The sequence below is a fragment of the Giraffa tippelskirchi genome, chromosome 2 (assembly GCF_054371585.1).
Source record: "Giraffa tippelskirchi isolate mGirTip1 chromosome 2, T2T-mGirTip1v1.2.pri, whole genome shotgun sequence".
Taxonomy (NCBI): Eukaryota; Metazoa; Chordata; class Mammalia; order Artiodactyla; family Giraffidae; genus Giraffa; species Giraffa tippelskirchi.
In genome coordinates, this window is record NC_137276.1 from 161191770 (window position 1) to 161212954 (window position 21185).

At 36.8% G+C, this 21185-nt stretch overlaps 1 protein-coding gene across 8 annotated transcripts in view; it reads left to right on the forward strand.

Moving 5' to 3' along the window:
* The window catches only part of OPA1 (OPA1 mitochondrial dynamin like GTPase), an 84913-nt gene that overhangs the window by 25327 nt on the left and 38401 nt on the right, over window positions 1-21185 (forward strand). For all 8 annotated transcript variants that reach the window (XR_014067833.1, XR_014067842.1, XR_014067836.1 and 5 more), the window contains 13 exons: window positions 1840-1944; window positions 4197-4283; window positions 5072-5185; window positions 5896-5976; window positions 6103-6177; window positions 6503-6574; window positions 6657-6756; window positions 7312-7442; window positions 13342-13414; window positions 13499-13571; window positions 14715-14830; window positions 15998-16062; window positions 16828-16904. Coding sequence is in view for 4 of the 8 variants with exons in the window: in XM_081537650.1 (XP_081393776.1) it covers window positions 1840-1944; window positions 4197-4283; window positions 5072-5185; window positions 5896-5976; window positions 6103-6177; window positions 6503-6574; window positions 6657-6756; window positions 7312-7442; window positions 13342-13414; window positions 13499-13571; window positions 14715-14830; window positions 15998-16062; window positions 16828-16904 (1169 nt within the window). In the remaining 4 variants the exon portion in view is untranslated. The remainder of the gene's footprint in view (window positions 1-1839; window positions 1945-4196; window positions 4284-5071; window positions 5186-5895; window positions 5977-6102; window positions 6178-6502; window positions 6575-6656; window positions 6757-7311; window positions 7443-13341; window positions 13415-13498; window positions 13572-14714; window positions 14831-15997; window positions 16063-16827; window positions 16905-21185) is intronic.

Sequence of the window (21185 nt, forward strand, 5' to 3'; positions counted from 1 at the left end):
ATGGCCCAGTAGCACATCTCTGCAGGAAGCCTGCAGACTGACATATACTAAAGAGTGTTTCCAGCCCCAGAAAATGTAGACTCCATAATTGATTCTGTATTTACCAAGTGAACCAGTAGAAATTCTACCACTGTTATATATACCTATTGATATCAATCCTTCCATTTGTTGGAAGCTGCTAGGCATTGATGAAAGTACTCTATGGAGAATTCATGATATAATAATGGCATTACCTGTATTAATAGTGTCCAGTTGAAATAAAATGCAAGCCATGTGTACTTTAAAATTTTTGCATTAAAATAAGGGTAAAAAGAAATAGGTAGAATTTTAATGTTAATAATATATTTAACAAAGTAGATCTAAAATAGTTATATATCTAGTTAGTATAAAAATATTAATGTGGTATTTATGTATTTTTACTAAATTATAGAAATCTGATGTGTATTTTATTCTTAACACACACCTTAGTTCAGACTAGCCACATTTCAAGTGCTGAGTATCCATATGTGGCCAGTGGCTACTATCTGTATTAGACAGCATAGGTCTAATTCTTAGATAACTACCAGAAGTTTGTTGTGTGTACTGTTACTGAATATAAATGAACAAGTTCTGTAAAAATATATTTATAATATAAACTAACCTACAGTTCTACCTGTCTCATACTATATAATTTCTTAAATTTATCTTAAGTTGGACATTCTCTGAGGATAAAGCCATGATCTCTTGTTATTTACTTTGTGCTTGGAAGATTGTAACAGCTTAACATATTTTCCAAGAAATATTTTCCATTTCTTTCTTTCCATTAACAAAAGACATGTTACTGTAAAGTTGGATAAAAACATCCAGTTGGTGAGATGGGGAGGGAGGTTATGGAGAGAGGGGATATGTGTATACTGATGACTGATTCATGTTGATGTATGGCAGAAACCAACACAACATTGTAAAGTAATTGTCCTCCAATTGAAAATAAAATTTTAAAAAATCCAGTTGGTTGTAAGAAAGAGTAATTCTTAATAATTTTCTGAACATGGTTAATGTTTATAGAAGAAATAATCGAGTATAAACAGAGAAGACCAGTTAGAAAAGGATCACATTTATTGGAGAACAGTGTGTAGCCAAGCATCTAATTTGACAAAAAAGCCTGTATAAACGTATTAGTCTTTTAAATTGTTCTTATATCAATATTTTAAAAATTAATGTGTGATCTCTGGCCATAGAAACTTACCAAAATTTAAGAGTTTGAGCCCTCAACTCAGACCTATATTCAAAACTCTGTGACCTTGGATAGGCTCCTAAGCATCCCTAACCTCTGATTCCTAACCTGTATAACCTTTGCCTCACATGAAGCCTTAAAGGAGTTAATACAGGTGAAACACTGAGTAAAGGGCCTGTCATGTAACGCATGGTCAGGTGCCATTAGCTATTTTTATTTTATACCATTTTAATAAAATAATATAGGGGCATAAGGAAAATTTGAATTTTTGTCAAATGTGCCTTAACTGAAGATTTAAAATTTCGATGCAGGAAATAGTGCTTCATAGAGTATACTTAAGAGCTTGCCTTTTCAACTCCTTTTATTTTTAGTATTTTTATTAATTTCTTCAATATAAACAGCAAAGAATTTTCCAATAAGATGCCAATTATAACAGAAAACTATGAAGTTCATTGTTTGAGATAATATTCATCATTATTTTGTTCAACATTTTCATAGTTGACTTTTAAATGAAATAATTCATTTTAAGTGCTTCATAATCAAGGAAGATTTTAATTTATACTTAATTAATGTTATTTTTTAACCGATCAGTTTCTTATAAAGTTACTTCTGTTACTGTGTTGCAGTTAAAGTACCAGAGAATCTTGGAACGGCTAGAAAAGGAGAACAAAGAATTGAGAAAATTAGTATTACAGAAAGATGACAAAGGCATCCATCATAGAAAGCTTAAGGTATTTTAAGTGTGTCTTAACTTGTTAGCTCTCAGAACTCTGCCACTTCACATTGTGTGTTCATCAATACCAGTTTTTAAGGAACTGCAAAGGGTTCTATCATCCTTTTCTTTCTAATCTTATGTCCTTGGGGGAAAGGGAGGTCTCCTCTTTTGTTAAGACTTCATAAATTATAGTCTCCAAACATTTGTTTTTTCACTAGATCCATAAATTCTCCATACTTGTGAATCAACTTTATTTTTTTCTGAAATATTTGAAACTTCCCCAGTGGCCCAGGTGGTAAAGAATCTGCCTGCAATGCAGGAGACCCGGGTTCAATCCCTGGATGGGGAAGATACCTTGGAGAAGGGAATGGCAACCCACTCCAATATTCTTGCCTGGAGACCTCCATGGAGAGAGGAGCCTGGCAGGCTACAGTCAATGGGGTCGCAAAGAGCTGGACACGACTGAGTGACTAACACTTTGCTTCTAGGTTTACTTCATTTCTGCAGCTGTAAAATCAGTAAGTTAATAGAAAATTACATATGTCCTATCTTTATTGCCTTACTTGTAGTGCCACTGAATGAAGAGGCCATTTTCTTCAGTTTTACAATAGTTAACATTTTCTTCTGGAAAATTCCTTAGGCATTTTAAAGAATTTTTGAAAAAACATGCTGGTATTGTTATCAGCACATTGATAATTACCATTATCAGTGAATTAAATATTGTTATTCTCCACTAAACCAATCTGTATGTGCTTCATTAAATTGAAGTAATTCTTTTTTTAACTTAAATGTCATATAAGTAAACAGAATGTTTGTGTAGCAAAACTGCAATAAATCATGACACATGCATTTTGTGGCCAAGGTCCAAGGATATACAATTCTGGTTTAGCCAACATGTATTAGTAGTTCTGACTCCAAATTGCAACTGCATACTACTACTGCTGCTGCTAAGTCGCTTCAGTCGTGTCCGACTCTGTGCAACCCCATAGACGGCAGCCCACCAGGCTCCTCCTTCCATGGGACTCTCCAGGCAAGAGTACTGGAGTGGGTTGCCGTTGCCTTCTCCGGTGCATGAAAGGGAAAATATACTAGCATGACTTTATTTATAAGCCAATATGTGGCAGTTGGAAAAGTCACATCCAAGTGTTAATAAATACTGAGAATTTACCTGAGAAATTGTATTTTTTCTCATTAAGTGAAATAGTAAAGAAGATTTGAAAATAAAATTTAATAAAAAATAAAAATTAATAAAAATTTAATAAAAAATAAAAATAAGATTTGTTGTTTATCTTTAGGTCGAAGGGATAATAGTTGCTTTCCTTTTAATTACTTTTAGGTGTTAAGAGATGAAAGGAACTTCAGGCCCTGATTTTCTTCCTACTTTGGTATTAAAACTTACCTTTAATTATTAAATGCTTGGTAGTAGCCTTTTTCCCAAGCCTGTTTATATGTTCAGTCATTCCTCAAATACTTGTAGCTTGTTATTTTCCAGAAAACATGTTTGACCCTGTTTTTACTGAGAGAACAATACAGGATGTCTGCTCCTGGTGCTCTCACGTTTTAGTCTGCCCAATTATCAGTATACAGTACTCGTTCTTACTGATTTAGCAATAATTTTGGTGATTCTTTCTCTACTATACCCTTTCTTCAGTCTCTCTCTCCCTCTGTCCCTCTCTGACACATACACCAAACATTCCTTTCAGTTGGTACCTGGCTTATTGGGCCTTTTTAGAGTTAATGATCTTTCTTTGTTGGGCACTTAATATTAGCTCTTCAGTATTTTTTTTTTTTAATATTTATTTATTTGTCTGCCCCAGGTCCTTAGTTTTAGCACGTGGGATCCTTAGTTGCTCTTAAGTTGCAGCATGAAGGATATTTAGTTGTGGTGTGCAAATTCTTAGTTGTGGGCATGTGAGACTTAGTTCCTGGCTCTGGGATTGAACCAGGGCACCTAGCATTGGGAGCTGGGAATCCTAGCCACTGGACCACCAGGGAAGTCCCTAGCTCTTCAATATTAAACAATAGACTCTCTCTTTTAGTGTTTAATTGGAAGATTAGGAAATCCTGAATTAACATACTGTGTTAAATCAGTGTCTCTTGAAATAAATTGGATAAGAAGGTATGGAATTTTATTCTGTACTGTTTTACGTTTACTCAGAATACAATTATGGGGACTCTTTGAATTTATCAGCTTTTTTATCTGACACATCTGTGGGTTTTTAAAAATATTTTATGTATTTTATAATATTGATTTTTTGAATTTTACAGAAATCTTTGATTGATATGTATTCTGAAGTTCTTGATGTTCTGTCTGATTATGATGCCAGTTATAATACACAAGATCATCTGCCAAGGGTAAGTGAAAAATTAGTACATAGTGAAATTGCACATTAGCAAAAAAGCACATTAGTTTTTTAAAATGTTATATGTGTGTGTGTATATATAGACAAAGACATAAAATTTTCTCTATGATGTTCATGTGTTCTAGGTGATGTCTCAAGCATTGAATGTTGTTTGACTATTTTGGTCCATTAGTTTATTTCACTTTCACTTTTCCCTTTCATGCACTGGAGAAGGAAATGGCACCCCACTCCAGTATTCTTGTCTGGAGAATCCCAGGGACTGCAGAGCCTGGTGGGCTGCCGTCTATGGGTCGCACAGAGTCGGACACAACTGAAGCGACTTAGCAGCAGCAGCAGTTTACTTATATTTATGCATAATGAAAGAAGGCTTTTAGATATTTGGCATTATATATTCATGATGTCCATGATATTAAAATTCCTGAATGGTAGATAAAATTAAGTACATAGGAGAAATATAACCTCACAGAATTGAAAATGTCTTTGTAAGGAGTAAACTAGCTATGGAAGAGATTTATGCAATATTAATGTTAATCTGGTTTTAAAACTAGTAGTTTAAATTGGCATTAGTAATAAAAATTTGGCTATAAATAATGGATCCAATTAATGTTTTACTGTTTATTTTCAGTACACATCCATGTATAAACTATCATTTTTTTCTGGATATTTTAAAATCATTTGACTGAACAGTTTTTAAAGACTAATTCTCAGAAGCATTCCAAATGTATTAAATTTAAGTTCATATCAAAAAATATGAATATATGGTATTTATTTTGTGGTAAGGTTGTTGTGGTTGGAGATCAAAGTGCTGGAAAAACGAGTGTGTTGGAAATGATTGCTCAAGCACGAATATTTCCTAGAGGATCTGGGGAGATGATGACACGTTCTCCAGTTAAGGTGAGAAAATAGGTTCTCTGGGTTAATAGACTTATTGTGATGATCATTTTCTAATGTATTTAAATGTTGAATCACTATTTTGTACACCAAAACTAACATAATATCATTTGTTAACTATACTTCAGTTAAAAGAAAAAGGTAGGCCAAGTGAAGTTCTTCAGGGAAGTAATCACTTTAACGAAGTTTGTCCATTGTGTTGAAATGAAGAATTTTGACAAAAGAAATAATTGATATGTAGCATTTGGAATTATTCCTAGTGTAGAAATTAGTAGAAGTCACCCCTCAGACAAGAACAAAGATCAGGAGTTTGGGGCTTGCCTGTGGCATGTTAACAAAGCAGCAGCTGGATATGCAAGTTTGGAGGGCAGTCTGGACTAGAGATAGAAATGGAGGAGTCATAATCAAACATCTAAAAGTGGTAGTTAACTCCCTAATGGATAAGATCACCTAGGGAGTGAGTGGAGATGGAGAAGACCTAAAACCTCTGGCACATTTAACTCTCAATAAGTAGATGTTAAAGAAATGAGTTGTTACCTGAATTTACTGTTGATGTGAAATGCAAAATTTCCTTGTAGTTTTTCAAGTTTTGAGATTGATGGTTTTGTGCTTGGTACTGTGTATAACATTGACTGGGAAATGGAACCATGTAAGTACTGTGGGAATTAATAGAAATTGTAAATACAGTCTTCTCAATTTTCTGTTAATTTCAGGTGACTCTCAGTGAAGGCCCTCATCACGTGGCCTTATTTAAAGATAGTTCTCGGGAGTTTGATCTTACTAAAGAGGAAGATGTAAGTAGATTTCGTATGAGATTTATATGTGTAATTTTTTATAATCTGTGTCAACTTATAAAAGACAACTAGATGGAATATTTATCTGACAATTTTCTTAGGATTTTGTTGTTTTTCCATTGATAGCTTGCAGCATTAAGACATGAAATAGAACTCCGAATGCGGAAAAATGTGAAAGAAGGCTGTACTGTTAGCCCTGAGGTAAGTGCTGCAATTCATTTCGGCCATGTTTTATGGAAATCCACTGTTTTATGATTTGAAATCATGATATTAGCATTGATATTTAGATTGAAACAGTTCAAAGATACATAGTCTTTTTTAATATTCCAAAGAATGTATCATTTTTTGGAAAAGTTTTATGAAATAATTACTCCCATGATCAGAAAAAGTGTAACTTTTTTTCTGAACCACATATCTAAATGAATGAGATAAAGAATTTTCAGGATATGTGTCAACAAAAAAATTCCTAACAAGCTGCCTCTCAAAGTTAATTTTTTGGCTTTTGGATGTTTTTTTCCCTGAACAGACCATATCCTTAAATGTAAAAGGTCCTGGACTGCAGAGGATGGTGCTTGTTGATCTACCAGGTGTGATTAATGTAAGTGTATACAAAACATGTATCTTATCTTATTCTGTTGTGGCAGACATTTATAATGACCTTTAAAACTTTTTTCTTCAAGACTGTGACATCAGGCATGGCTCCTGACACAAAGGAAACTATTTTCAGTATCAGCAAAGCTTACATGCAGAACCCTAATGCCATCATACTATGTATTCAAGGTAAATCTTATTGAAAGATTTTAATTGCACTAGTATTCTTCTTTATTTAGCAATAAAGGTTTGTTTTACATATGTGTTACATAAACATGGGCTTCCCTGGTGGCTCAGATGGTAAAGTGTCTGCCTGCAACACGGAAGACCCGGGTTTGATCCCTGGGTCAGGAAGGTCCCCTGGAGAAGGAAATGGCAACCCACTCCAGTTCTCGTGCCTGGAAAATCCTATGGACAGAGGAGCCTGGTAGGCTACAGTCCATGGGGTCACAAAGAGTCGGACACGACTGAGCGACTTCACTTTACATAAACATATAAAATAAATGTTTTATTTTCTCCTCTTGTTCATTTTATTAGTAAGTAGAATTGAAGTTGGTGATATTTTGATGAATTTCACTGTGTAGGCATCATAGAAATTCTTATTGGCTAGAATTTCTTTTCACAACTAAGATAAAATATTAAGAAAGATGATCTTGCAATAGTGTAGACACAAGATGTAGCTTCTTGAAGTTTTTAAAACCCACTTTGTAACCATAACAGTGTCATTTTTCAATTTATTTTCAGATGGATCTGTGGATGCTGAACGCAGCATTGTTACAGACTTGGTCAGTCAAATGGATCCTCATGGAAGAAGAACAATATTTGTTTTGACCAAAGTAGACCTGGCAGAGAAAAATGTGACTAGTCCAAGCAGGGTGAGGGCAAATTCTTTATGCAAGCTTTAGTTATGACAGAAACTGATTGGGGGGAGAAAAGATTTCCTTGTGAAATACAAGTAGTAATGGGATTTTTCTTGGTTTTCATTAAAAAAAGCAAAGTATTGTAAAGTTATAGTAAATTATGTAAGTGCAGAACTGAAGTTTAATTCTACAGTTATAACTAGTTTGATTCAAATTCTTAAAAGTAATGTTGCTTACTCTAAATTTTGTAGACTGACATATTAACCTCATTGCAGTATTTTTTAACATTAGTTAATGTTCATAAATTAGTGTTAAAACTAGTGACAGTTTAAATTCCTTTTGGACATTACTTGTGTTATTTGTTTTAAATTTTTTTATTTTTTATTCAGATAAATATTACCTTTCTTAACTGATTAAAGAACGTGTGGCAGATTTTCATAATAGAGAAGGCATTGGAGGGGGTGTCCAGGGTCAGCATTCTTATCCATGCTCTATCAACAGCTGGCTACATGTCCTTGGGCAAATCTTGTTAATTTGTTCTGCAGCCAGGCAGTGCACAATCCAGTCTATGAGGCTAGTTTATCTCTAGGGTCATTTTCATTTCTGATATTCTTGTGTCTTGTATATGAGCTTCCCACGTGGCTCAGTGGTAAAGAATCCCCCTGCTAATGCAGGAGACACTGATTCAATTCCTGGGTTGGGAAGATGGATTCTTGCCTGGAAAATTCCATGGACAGAGGAGCCTGGTGGGCTACAGTCCCATGAGGTCGCAAAGTCAGACGACTTAGCCACTGAGCATACACACAAACACACACACATGACATCTATACATGGTGTTCCGTGTCCATTTTCTCCTCCTCCCTTGACAAGGAAAGAATTTTGTTTCAAGGTACCATTGTGTGCAAGTTTTACTAGAGCATGCTCTCTTCTTAATTGTGAAGGCATAATGTAAAAGTGGGTGAAAGTGCACAAACTAAGCCAGATTGCTTAGTTTCCCATTTGCTCTGCTGTTGTTATGTAACGTTGGGTAAGTTATTTCACTTTTTCAGTGGTTTCAGGTTTGTCACCTGTTGGAAATGAAAATATTAATGGTACTAAAATTCTGCAGCACAGGAGATCTGAGTTCCATCCCTGGGTTGGGATGATCCCCTGGAGAAGGGAATGGCAATCCACTCTAATATTCTTGCCTGGAGAATCCCGTGAACAGAGGAGCCTAGCGGACTGCAGTCCATGGGGTCATAGAGAGTCTGACACACCTGAGCAACTAAGCACAAGCACATCTCACAGGTTATGAAGATTTATTGAATTAAATGTTTGTTGTAAAGTGGTTGAGCTTAGCATGAAAGTGTTACATAAATTGTGGCTGTCATCCATAGTTATTATTATAACTTCATCCCCCATAGAACAACAGCTTGAAATATAAGTAGCCATCACTTGTGCTTCTGTTTAGAATTTCTCTTTTTCTCACAAATCTGAAAATTTGTGAGACTATGCCTCTGTGGTAAGGATTCCCAAGAGAGAACACCCCTAGGTTCACTGATTGTCTGGAAGGACTCATAGGACTCAGTACATAGTCATACTTATACTAAGAAAAAAATGCAAGAGATGATGTCTGAAGGAAACCACGCTCAAGTTTCCAGGAATCCTTTCCGGTAGAGTCACACAGGAAATGCTTAAGCCGCCAGCAACGAGGTACTAACTAGAGACTCAGCACCTAAGGTTTTTATTGGGGGCTGGTCACATAGGCACCCACAAGTACCAAAATTCCAGACGCCCAAAGGAAAGCAGATGTTCAGCATAAACCGCATTGATTGTACAATAAGCCACTGTTATTTAGGGAAAGTTCTGTATCAATGTAGGGGATTGTTTACCAGTGAAGTTCACAGATGCCAGCCAAGGACAAGCAGGCCTTTCGGAGGACAGCAGTCTCAAGCCTGCTGTGTTAACTCTTGTCTTCAGTCTCCATGACCTTAGCTTTGCCCTGTTTTCAAGGGGAAGGCTTGCCATGGCGGTATTGGTCCTGATATGGAGAAGGGGAAAGTGAGGTGGAAGCAAACTTCTGTGCTTCTTTCCCATTTCCCATCTTTTCTTTCATTTTCTTCTCTTTAGAGTAATGAGCTTGTATTTCCTTTGAATGCAGTTGAAGCTTATATCAGTCTTTTCTTTTTACACTAAAGATTTAGCATTAGCTTAAGAACGTTACTTATCTTAGAGGAGGGATTCTTACCTCAATATTTATCTGAGTGAGCTTCTGAAAGTAGGAATTCCTTTATATTGTGTGTGAATGATAGATATCTGCAAATGTGTATTTTTCTGGGGACAGAGTCGGTAGATTTTATTACATTTAGAAAAGGAGTTTTGCCCCAAAAGAGTTAACAACCAATGGATGCAAATTTTTTTTTTTCAGAGTTAATTAAAAAAGACCATCCAGCTTTGTTAGAATTTAGATACTGGGGAAATAAAAATAGTAGCTACCGTTTACTGTGTCGTGAAGATCTTTTTTGTACCGTTCTGTGTATTCTTGCCACCTCTTCTTAATATCTTCTGCTTCTGTTAGGTCCATACCATTTCTGTCCTTTATCGAGCCCAACTTTGCATGAAATGTTCCCTTGGTATCTCTAATTTTCTTGAAGAGATCTCTAGTCTTTCCCATTCTGTTGTTTTCCTCTATTTCTTTGCATTGATTGCTGAGGAAGGCTTTCTTATCTCTCTTTGCTGTTCTTTGGAACTCTGCATTCAAATGGGAATATCTTTCCTTTTCTCCTTTGCTTTTTGCTTCTCTTCTTTTCACAGCTATTTGTAAGGCCTCCTCAGACAGCCATTTTGCTTTTTTGCATTTCTTTTCCGTGGGGATGGTCTTGATCCCTGTCTCCTGTACAATGTCACGAACCTCCATCCATAGTTCATCAGGCACTCTGTCTATCAGATCTAATCCCTTGAATCTATTTGTCACTTCCACTGTATAATCATAAGGGATTTGATTTAGGTCATACCTGAATGGTCTAGTGGTTTTCCTTACTTTCTTCAATTTAAGTCTGAATTTGGCAATAAGCAATTCATGATCTGAGCCACAGTCAGCTCCCGGTCTTGTTTTTGCTGACTGTATAGAGCTTCTCCATCTTCGGCTGCAAAGAATATCAATCTGATTTCAGTGTTGACCATCTGGTGATGTCCATGTGTAGAGTCTTCTCTTGTGCTGTTGGAAGAGAGTGTTTGCTATGACCAGTGCGTTCTCTTGGCAAAACATCTATTAGCCTTTACCCTGCTTCATTTTGTACTCCAAGGCCAAATTTGCCTGTTACTCCAGGTGTTTCTTGACTTCCTACTTTTGCATTCCAGTGCCCTATAATGAAAAGGACATCTTTTTTGAGTGTTTGTTCTAAAAGGTCTTGTAGGTCTTCATAGAACCGTTCAGCTTCAGGTTCTTCAGCGTTACTGGTTGGGGCTTAGGCTTGGATTACTGTGATGTTGAATGGTTTGCCTTAGAAACGAACAGAGATCATTCTGTCGTTTTTGAGATTGCATCCAAGTACTGCATTTCGGACTCTCTTGTTGACTATGATGTCTACTCCATTTCTTCTAAGGGATTCCTGCCCACAGTAGTAGATATAATGGTCATCTGAGTTAAATACACCGATTCCAGTCCATTTTAGTTCACTGATTCCTAAAACGTCAATGTTCACTCTTGCCATCTCCTGTTGGACCACTTCCAATTTGCCTTGATTCATGGACCTAAATTTCCAGGTTCCTATGCAATATTGCTCTTTACAGCATCGGACCTTGCTTCTATCACCAGTCACATCCACAACTGGGTATTGTTTTTGCTTTGGCTCCATCCCTTCATTATTTCTGGAGTTATTTCTCCACTGATCTTCAGTAGCATATTGGGCACCTACCGACCTGGGGAGTTCCTTTTTCATTATCCTATCATTTTGCCTTTTCATACTGTTCATGGGATTCTCAAAGCAAGAATACTGAAGTGGTTTGCCATTCCCTTCACATCCTGGAATGTGAAGTCAAGTGGGCCTTAGAAAGCATCACTACGAACAAAGCTAGTGGAGGTGATGGAATTCCACTTGAGCTGTTTCAAATCCTCAAAGATGATGCTGTGAAAGTGCTGCCCTCAATATGCCAGCAAATTTGGAAAACTCAGCAGTGGCCACAGGACTGGAAAAGGTCAGTTTTCATTCCAATCTCAAAGAAAGGCAATGCCAAAGAATGCTCAAATTACCGCACAGTTGCACTCATCTCACACGCTAGTAAAGTAATGCTCAAAATTCTCCAAGCCAGGCTTTAGCAATACGTGAACCGTGAACTTCCAGATGTTCAAGCCGGTTTTAGAAAAGATAGAGGAACCAGAGATCAAACTGTCAACATCTGCTGGATCATCGAAAAAGCAAGACAGTTCCAGAAAAACATCTATTTCTGCTTTATTGACTATGCCAAAACCTTTGACTGTGTGGATCACAATAAACTGTGGAAAATTCTGAAAAAGATGGGAATACCAGACCACCTGACCTGCCTCTTGAGAAACCTGTATGCAGGTAAGGAAGCAACAGTTAGAACTGGACATGCAACAACAGACACAAATAGTTCCAAATAAGAAAAGGAGTACATCAAGGCTGTATATTGTCACCCTGCTTATTTAACTTATATGCAGAGTACATCATGAGAAATGGTGGGCTGGAGGAAGCACAAGCTGGAATCAAGATTGCCGGGAGAAATATCAATAACCTCAGGTATGCAGATGACACCACCCTTATGGCAGAAAGTGAAGAGGAACTAAAAACTTTATGAAAGTGAGAAAGGAGAGTGAAAAAGTTGGCTTAAAGCTCAACATTCAGAAAACTAAGATCATGGCATCCGGTCCCATCACTTCATGACAAATAGATGGGGAAACAGTGGAAACAGTGGCTGACTTTATTTTTCTGGGCTCCAAAATCACTGCAGATGGTGATTGCAGCCATGAAATTAAAAGACGCTTGCTCCTTGGAAGGAAAGTTAAGACCAACCTAGATAGCATATTAAAAAGCAGAGACATTACTTTACCAACAAAGGTCCATCTAGTCAAGGCTATGGTTTTTCCCGTGGTCACATATGGATGTGAGAGTTGGACGGTGAAGAAAGCTGAGCCCCGAAGAATTGCTGCTTTTGAACCGTGGTGTTGGAGAAGACTCTTGAGAGTCCCTTGGACTGCAAGAAGATCCAACCAGTCCATCCTAAAGGAGATCAGTCCTGGGTGTTCATTGGAAGGACTGATGTTGAAGCTGAAACTCCAATACTTTGGCCACCTGATGCAAAGAACTGACTCATTGGAAAAGACCCAGATGCTGGGAAGGATTGGGGGCAGGAGGAGAAGGGGACAACAGAGAATGAGATGTCTGGATGGCATCACTGACTCAATGAACATGGGTTTGGGTGAACTGCAGGAGTTGGTGATGGACAGGGAGGCCTGGCATGCTGCAGTTCATGGGGTCGCAAAGAGTCGGACACGACTGAGCGACTGAACTGACTGACTGACCATTTACTAATTGCATCTGCATGCCTGACACTGTGTTAAATATCATATACTCTTTTCAACTACCATTTTGAAAAGTTATGTAACTTACTGAAGGCCACATACCTAGTAAGTGACAGAGCAGAAATTCAAACTAAGGCCCGACTCTAAGCCACTGTATATCATTCTGAGTTCTAATTTTGGTACTTATGTTTTGATAATACATTTTTAATAAAACAAATGTTTTATTGTTTCCTCAAATAGCATTTGAAATACATTTCAGCACTTGTACAGACATACCTTTACCTAAAACATATACATACACAGCATTGTTAAATTTGCCTTGTAAATGTCATATTAAGCTTTAAAATTATGTAAACTCACGTCATGTTTATTTTTTCCCACTTTTAAAAATAGATTCAGCAGATAATTGAAGGAAAACTCTTCCCAATGAAAGCTCTAGGTTATTTTGCTGTTGTAACAGGAAAAGGTATGCAAAGATGGATTATTACAGTTTTTTGTTGTTTTCAAATAATAAAAATGAACTTAGCACTTTACCACCATGTTTCCCTAGGAAACAGCTCTGAAAGCATTGAAGCTATAAGGGACTATGAAGAAGAATTTTTTCAGAATTCAAAACTCCTAAAGTAAGTATCTTGTTTAAATATTTAAAGAATTTATAGTGAGGGAGTAACTTCAGCTGTTTTCAATTTAAAAGTTTGTCTTATAGCTATCAGTTTAACATTGACTTTCCAGAGATGAATTCTCAAATAGTGATCTATATCTAGTAAGCAAGTCCTCAGACTACTGTGACAAAGTTGGGAGCAGTTTATCACATAGTACAAAACATTGTGTAGTAATCAACTTCCCCTTGGCATATGGGCACTGGAGACAACACCAGTACCTCTTAAGTTGTTTTACTTACAAGGTGATTTTTAAAAAATCAACATTTACATTTTTAAATACGTGTCCAGATTTCTCTTAGAGTATTGGGGAAAGTTGGAGTGAGAGGTGGCAGTGTCAAAGGGGTGTCCTTAAATAGATACTGACAGATGTTAACAGAAAATAAGATACTAACAGAAAAGCAAAAAGGAGATGCTAAAGAGCAACTGAATTTTAAAACATTGTAACATGTAAAGAATCTTGAGCTGGAAGAGTGTGTTTGCCTCTATATTAGTGTAGTAAGTCAAGGTAGTCTTTTCACCCATAGTCTTGAGAATTATCTTTTGGGATGGGGGTAGAACTATGCTAGGGCTTCCCTGGTGGCTCAGTGGTAAGGAATCCTGCATGCCAAGCAGGAGACGTGGGTTCAGTCCCTGGGTCAGGAAGATTCCCTGGAGAAGGAAATGGCAACCCACTCTAGTATTCTTGCCTGGAGAATTCAATGGACAGAGGAGCCTGGTGGGCTCCAGTACATGAAGTCTCAAAGAGTTGGACACTACTTAGCGACTAAACAACAACAAGAACTAAGCTATTCGATACAATAGTCACTAACCCTCTGTGCTTGTTTGAATTCAGATTAGTTAACAGTAAAGGAAAACTGGAGTTTCTCAGTCACACTAGCCACACATTTCAAGGCATCAGTAACCCCATGTGACTAGTAGCTGCTGTATTGGGCAGCACAGATATAGATTACTTTATTTATCGTGGAAAGATCATTGGACAGCCCTAGTATAAAGTAAGTAAGTGGTTGTTCTCATTAGGTTATAACAAGCACATTCTCAAACTTGGTGGTAGTATTGTCCTTTCTGCCACTTTAATATACTTTAACTCTGGTCATTGTTTTGTAGGACAAGCATGCTAAAGGCACACCAGGTGACTACAAGAAATCTAAGCCTTGCTGTATCAGACTGCTTTTGGAAAATGGTACGAGAGTCAGTTGAACAGCAGGCTGATAGTTTCAAAGGTATGTTGGGTTTTTAAAATAAGCTCTCAAATTTATGTATTTTATTACCTGACAGATTTAGGCATCCATCAGATTCTTGGCTTCCTTTAACAGTTGCTTTTCGTTCATTTATTATAAAACAGTATGTGGGAAATGGAAAAATACCAATCTTTGGTTGTATGAGAGCAGGATTTTTCCTTTTGGAAGAACAGTTGCTAGGAGTACATTGCAAAGTTTAAACAGAAAGTTTGCAGTAATGTTTGAGAGAAAGAGCCTAGAAAACTATAGAGAACTCAGATTCCGCCTTGTTAGAGGAATGAGAGGAAATGTGTCGGGAGGCAGAGCAGCCAGTGTACTTTCAGGCGTATTGTACTGGTTCCTGAATCCCAGGCCTTCCTTTTCCATGGCTTTGCTTGCTTCCATAGTTTTATTTGGCAAGAGTATACCCTCCTTCCGTTTTCTCAGTAGGAAATACTACCTATGTATCCCATTAGTCCTTCAGCAATCTTGTATTATTCTCATTTTACCAAAGAGCATACTGAGGCAGAGAACAACCTGCCTAATAACGCACCCAGCATCACACAGTAATAGATAATAGACCTGGAATTTGAATGGAGTTTAAAATCAGAATTGAGTTGGTGACTTGACTTCAGAGTCCCATGCTCTTAGCAACTGTACTAAATTGTGTCAGCTCTGCAATTTGTGGATTGAAAATGGGAAAACTAAAGTCAAAAGGATTACTTTGATAAACTGTTGCAATAATGCAGATTCTGAGATATTGAGATAGAGAAGGACATGGCAACCCACTCCAGTATTCTTGCCTAGAGAATCGTGCGGACAGAGGAGCCTGGTGGACTGCTGTCCATGGGTTCACACAGAGTCGGACATGACTGAAGTGACTTAGCATGCATGCATGCATTGGAGAAGGAAATGGCAACCCACTCCAGTATTCTTGCCTGGAGAATCCTAGGGATGGAGGAGCCTGCTGGGCTGTGGGGTCGCACAGAGTCGGACACGGCTGAAGCGACTTAGCAGCAGCAGCAGATATTGAGAGCCCAGAGTACTCAGGAGCTATCAGTGCACATTCAGAAATTCAGTTAATATACCAGATATGTGAGATAGCCTTTAACCACTGTGTCTGGAACGAAGGAGAATCCTCAAACCTGAGCATCTTTCCTTCTTCCTCAGCAACACGTTTTAACCTTGAAACTGAGTGGAAGAATAACTATCCTCGCCTGCGAGAACTTGACCGGGTAATATTTGTGTGCCTCATGAATTTTGTGTATATCTAATTTAATATTGTGCTCTAACAAAATTTAAGTTGATGAATAAAATCTGGTAAGCTAAATTGTTTTTAACCATGATTACTAGTTTTAGAGTTACAGGAATACATTTGAAGGAGCAGTTGTCACTTCTACAATAATTTAAATCATTTATTACATAATACTAAAAATCAATTAGGGATTCTAGCATATGCAAACAAGTATTTAAAAAATTTTTTTCTGAGAAGTTGAAGGCTGTTCTTTCAAGGTCTTATAAATTAACATGTTTATGTAATATAAACTTTTAAAAATTATGCATCAGCTCTTTAACCTTTTTACTAATTATACTCTAAGTTAATAGGACTTAAGTATTGGTTTTCTTTTATTTTACAATGCCATCAGTTGTAAAACAGCATCAGATACTGTCACTACTGTATTAAGTTAATATGTATGGACAGCTGTCACATAACATTACATGGAAAACTTACCTAAACAAATGTTACATGAAAAGCTACATTCAGAATTGAGTGAATAAGGTAGGCATTTGTGTCAGTTTTTGTGTCCTTATCTGGTAATTGGCATCCCTAAAAAGAGTCTAGAAGAGGAAGAGCATTACTTGCAGGTCATGGATGCTTCAAACCTAAGCCCAGCCAGTAGCCTGTCACAGGCTTTCCTTTTAGTTAACCTCTGAAAATCATGGCAGGGCAAACTGACTGTCTTATGAAAATCTTACTTACTTGTATCTATGTTGCCTAGAATGAACTATTTGAAAAAGCTAAAAATGAAATCCTCGATGAAGTTATCAGTCTGAGCCAGGTTACCCCAAAACATTGGTGAGTATTTGACCTTTTCTCAAAGACTTTACTATGTGAATTATAAAGGAATGCTAAAATTTAGATTGATATGGCAGTGATTTTTTGTGGCCTTGGCTCATCCCCCAAGCACTTAGTAAACAGACAAGAAGATAAAAATGTCTTTTTATAAAATAAAACCACTAACCAATTAAATATTTTAAGTATAATGAATTAGGTATTTATTAAGTATCTGAGAAGAGATATTCTGAAAGATAGCTTTCTCCATGCTCTTTTGAGATCTTAATTCATCTTAGGTTTTTCCTTACCTTATACTTAAAAAATGCATAATTTTGATTTCTATAAAATCGTGTGTTTTTTAAGTACAAGGTAAGGAAAAACCTAAGGTGAATGTTTTGTTAAATTGTGCTTTAGCTAAGTATCAGTCTGTCAAAACTAGTTCTTGTTTGATCACACACAGAGAACAAAACTACAGAGAAAATTGATTTGTAAAAGGAGAAGAGTATATTATTTTAAAATTCTCATATCTACATAACACTGGTGCGTTTGTAATGTGTGTCTAATATGTTTTGTGCAAATCACATTTGAAAATGAATCCTATTTGAGATTTTTTTTTAATAGCAAGTAAATGTACTCTTTTGGAAAATACTCATGCAAATTGCTTTTAAGGCCAACTGTCATCTTCAATTTATGTTTTATATCAATATGTTGGAATGGCACTGTAACCAAACTAGGGTCCATGTATCTTAAGCAAGCTATATATAAATATCCTTTTAAGTTTTTATAATCTGTATTTTAATTAAAAAATAACATATAAAAATTACCTTCATAATGAAATCTGTAGTATTTTAAGAATTTATTAACCTCAGAGTAGAACTGTCTTTACTGCCATTTATTATAAATATTTTTTCTGTAACTTTTATATGCTCAGTTGGAGATTATCAAAATTGAACCTAGACAGTAGTATCCATTCCTGAAGTTTATATTCTGTGTAATTTCCTTATGTTGGTGCCCTTTCTTCCTCAGTAATCTCTTAACGTAATCAAAATTTGATTTTTATTTTAAAGTAAAACCTCTTGTCTCTCTTAATGAAAATTTGCCTATTTTTAATCTCTTCTCCTTGTCCAAAAAAGAATTCTCATCTTACCTATATTTCTTGATTAATCTGAGCCATCAGGAAAGTGCACACACACACATACACACACAACAAATTTGTTATCTTTATTGGAGATGCGAGTTTCATCCTTGGGTTGGGAAGATCCCCTAGAGAAGAAATGGCAACCCACTCCAGTATTCTTGCCTGGGAAATCCCATGGACAGAAGAGCCTGGCAGGCTATAGTCCATGGGGTCGCAAAAGAGTCAGACACAACATAGCAATTAAACAGCAATGCTTTTCTGTAAGTCATCCAGCCTTTGAAGTTTGCCAGAGATAGATATGTGTGTGTCTGCATGTAAACGTACATACATACATACAGAATGAATAATACTATTGACCTGACTAGATTGTATGAGTATAATGTACAAAAAAAGTGATTTGTAAAACTATAATAACCGTAATGCTATTTATGGAGAAAAATGTGCCTTTGTAAATTTCTGACATCATCAAATGGAATGGTTAGTTTTGTTTGGACACAGAAAGTTTGAAATCAAAGTATACCTACATTTAAGTGAGCCTAGAAGATAAACATATGGGTGGTGAAGTGAATTATGGGAGGGACAAGAAAACTATATTGTCAGATTGCCTATTGAGCCAGCAAGGAGAGAACTAGGACATCTGGTTGCTAGAGATTTATTCTTTGAGTTGCTGGATATTTTCATCACCACCCCTCTTTTTCCCCAGACTCTATAGATTAACACAAACATTGATCAAAATAGCAGGTCCTAATCTTAGCTGTTCTTAACACACTGATATCAACTGCATTGCACCCAAAATGTTTTATTTTTGTGACATAGTTTATGTTGTATTAGGTAGTATCTTTTTGCTGCTTAATGTCTTATGTGACATTTTAAGGTACACCTCTATAATGTTTATTATTATTTGAGTCAGAGGACTGTTTGGTCTGTATTTGGTGATCCAGAAGCGCTCTTACAAGCTTTTTGTCTACTGTACTTCAGCTATATTTTAAGAAAGTTATTGGAGGTTTAGGTTTGTCTTATGATTCATTATAGTGAGAAATACACTCGCAGCATTTTCACATAGTATACTTACTTGATCATTAGGAGTCGATTATGGACACTAGCAGGAGATAATTATCCTTATTTAGAAGGATAACTGGCTGGATTTATAGAAATACACTTAAAAAATGGTATGGTACTGGCTGGATTTATAGAAATACACTTAAAAAATGGTATAGTATGCATACATTTTTTGGTGAGAAGTATTAAGTTTATTTTGTTGAAGTTAAAAGAATGAAAGGAAGATAGGAATGCATAGTTAAGCACCCTAACTCAGGTGTGAAGAATCAAAAAATATTCTTATAATCTGAGATTTAAAGAATATATAGGTGCTAGGTAAGCCAGTGACCAGACTATTTCAGAGGCCAAGAGATGAGAGCAAGAAAAATGACACACGTAACTTAAGGCAGTTACTTATGGTTTTAGTATAGAAGAAGCAAGAGGCAGAAGATGAAATAATGTAGATATAAACAAAATATAGATGATTAAGGACCTTAGAAACCATGTTCAGAAGGTTGGAATTTATCCTGCAAGCAGTGAGAGCCAGTGAAGAGTTTAGGTCAGATTTGCATTTTAGATTTTTGTAATAGAGGGAGTGGAATACAGGTGGAGAAAACTGAACAAGGAGACAGTTGGCTATTGAGATAGTCTAGATGAGAAGAGAATAGTGACTAGAACAGTAGTTGTGCAGATGGAGAAGAGAGTACATTTTTGAGATATTTGAGAGGTTACCTAGAGGATAGAAGTGATAGTATAAGTGTAAAAAAATTGAAAACTAGGTTTTTATTTGGAATTACATAATATTTGATTTATCCATAGAGTGGATTGCTCTGTAGCCATTGAAAAATATAGGATGTTAACATGGAAAACCATGTACTATATAGCTTTATATTGTATTAATTAAACAATAATGTGTAATATCACCTGTGTCAACACACAGATAGTAATGTAGGCATTAAATTTTTTAAATGATAAATTAAGCTGTGAATAGTGATCATCTGGTGGCTTAGATGGTAAAAAATCCGCCTGCAGTGCAGGAGACCCAAGTTTGATCCCTGGGTTAGGAAGATCCCCTGGAGGAGAGCATGGCAACTCACTCCAGTATTCTTGCCTAGAGAATTCCATGGACAGTGGGGCCTGATGGGCTGCAGTCCATGGGGTCACAAAGAGTCAGACACGATTGAGTGACTGACACTTTTACCTTCAGTGAAAGAGAAATTATGGAGGACTTCTTTTTCTGTATTGATTTTAAATTATTTTATGGGGTAAGTCCTATGCTTTTCAAGAAGAAAGAAAAAAATTTTTAATTAAAAGAAAGAATATATAGGTAAAGTTTGGGAGATAAAGAGGGTAATAAATAGAACTATAATGGTAACTATTTTGTGTTTTAGTGGAACATGGGGTCACAAAGGGTCAGACACAACTGAGTGACCGAACTGAACTGAATCCTTGGATGATTGCAAAACTTAGAGTAGAGAAGAAGCCTCCAGTTACCTAGAACATACACTGGGGAATTGACCAATGTAAGCTGAGGACTAATGGTTTGCTAGAGAGGTTGTGGGATCAGGAGAACGTAGCTTCCTCTTCCTGACACTGAAGCATGTTCAGCTAATGAGGAGCTTCCAGGCAGCAGAATTTGAAGATAATCATTGAGGGTCCTTTGCAAAAAGTAACCTAAGGCTTGTCAGAATTTGATGGTCTGGAATTTTGTTATGATCTCCTTGAAAAGGTGTATGGATTGTAGAGTCTTGTCACAGACTGAAGCAGGAGCAGCTAAAGGCCTTCTTGGTCAGAGGCTGCTGCTGCTACTGCTGCTTAGTCGCGTCAGTCATGTCCGACTCTGTGCGACCCCATAGACGGCAGCCCTCCAGGCTCCCCCGTCCCTGGGATTCTCCAGGCAAGAATACTGGAGTGGGTTGCCATTTCCTCCTCCAGTGCATGACAGTGAAAAGTGAAAGTGAAGTCGCTCAGTCGTGTCCGACTCTCTGCGACCCCATGGGCTGCAGCCTACCAGGCTCTTCTGTCCATGGGGTTTCCCAGGCAAGAGTACTGGAGTGGGGTGCCATTGCCTTCTCCGGTCAGAGGCTGACTCCTGATTTTTTGTTCATCTTTCAGAAGTCTTGAGT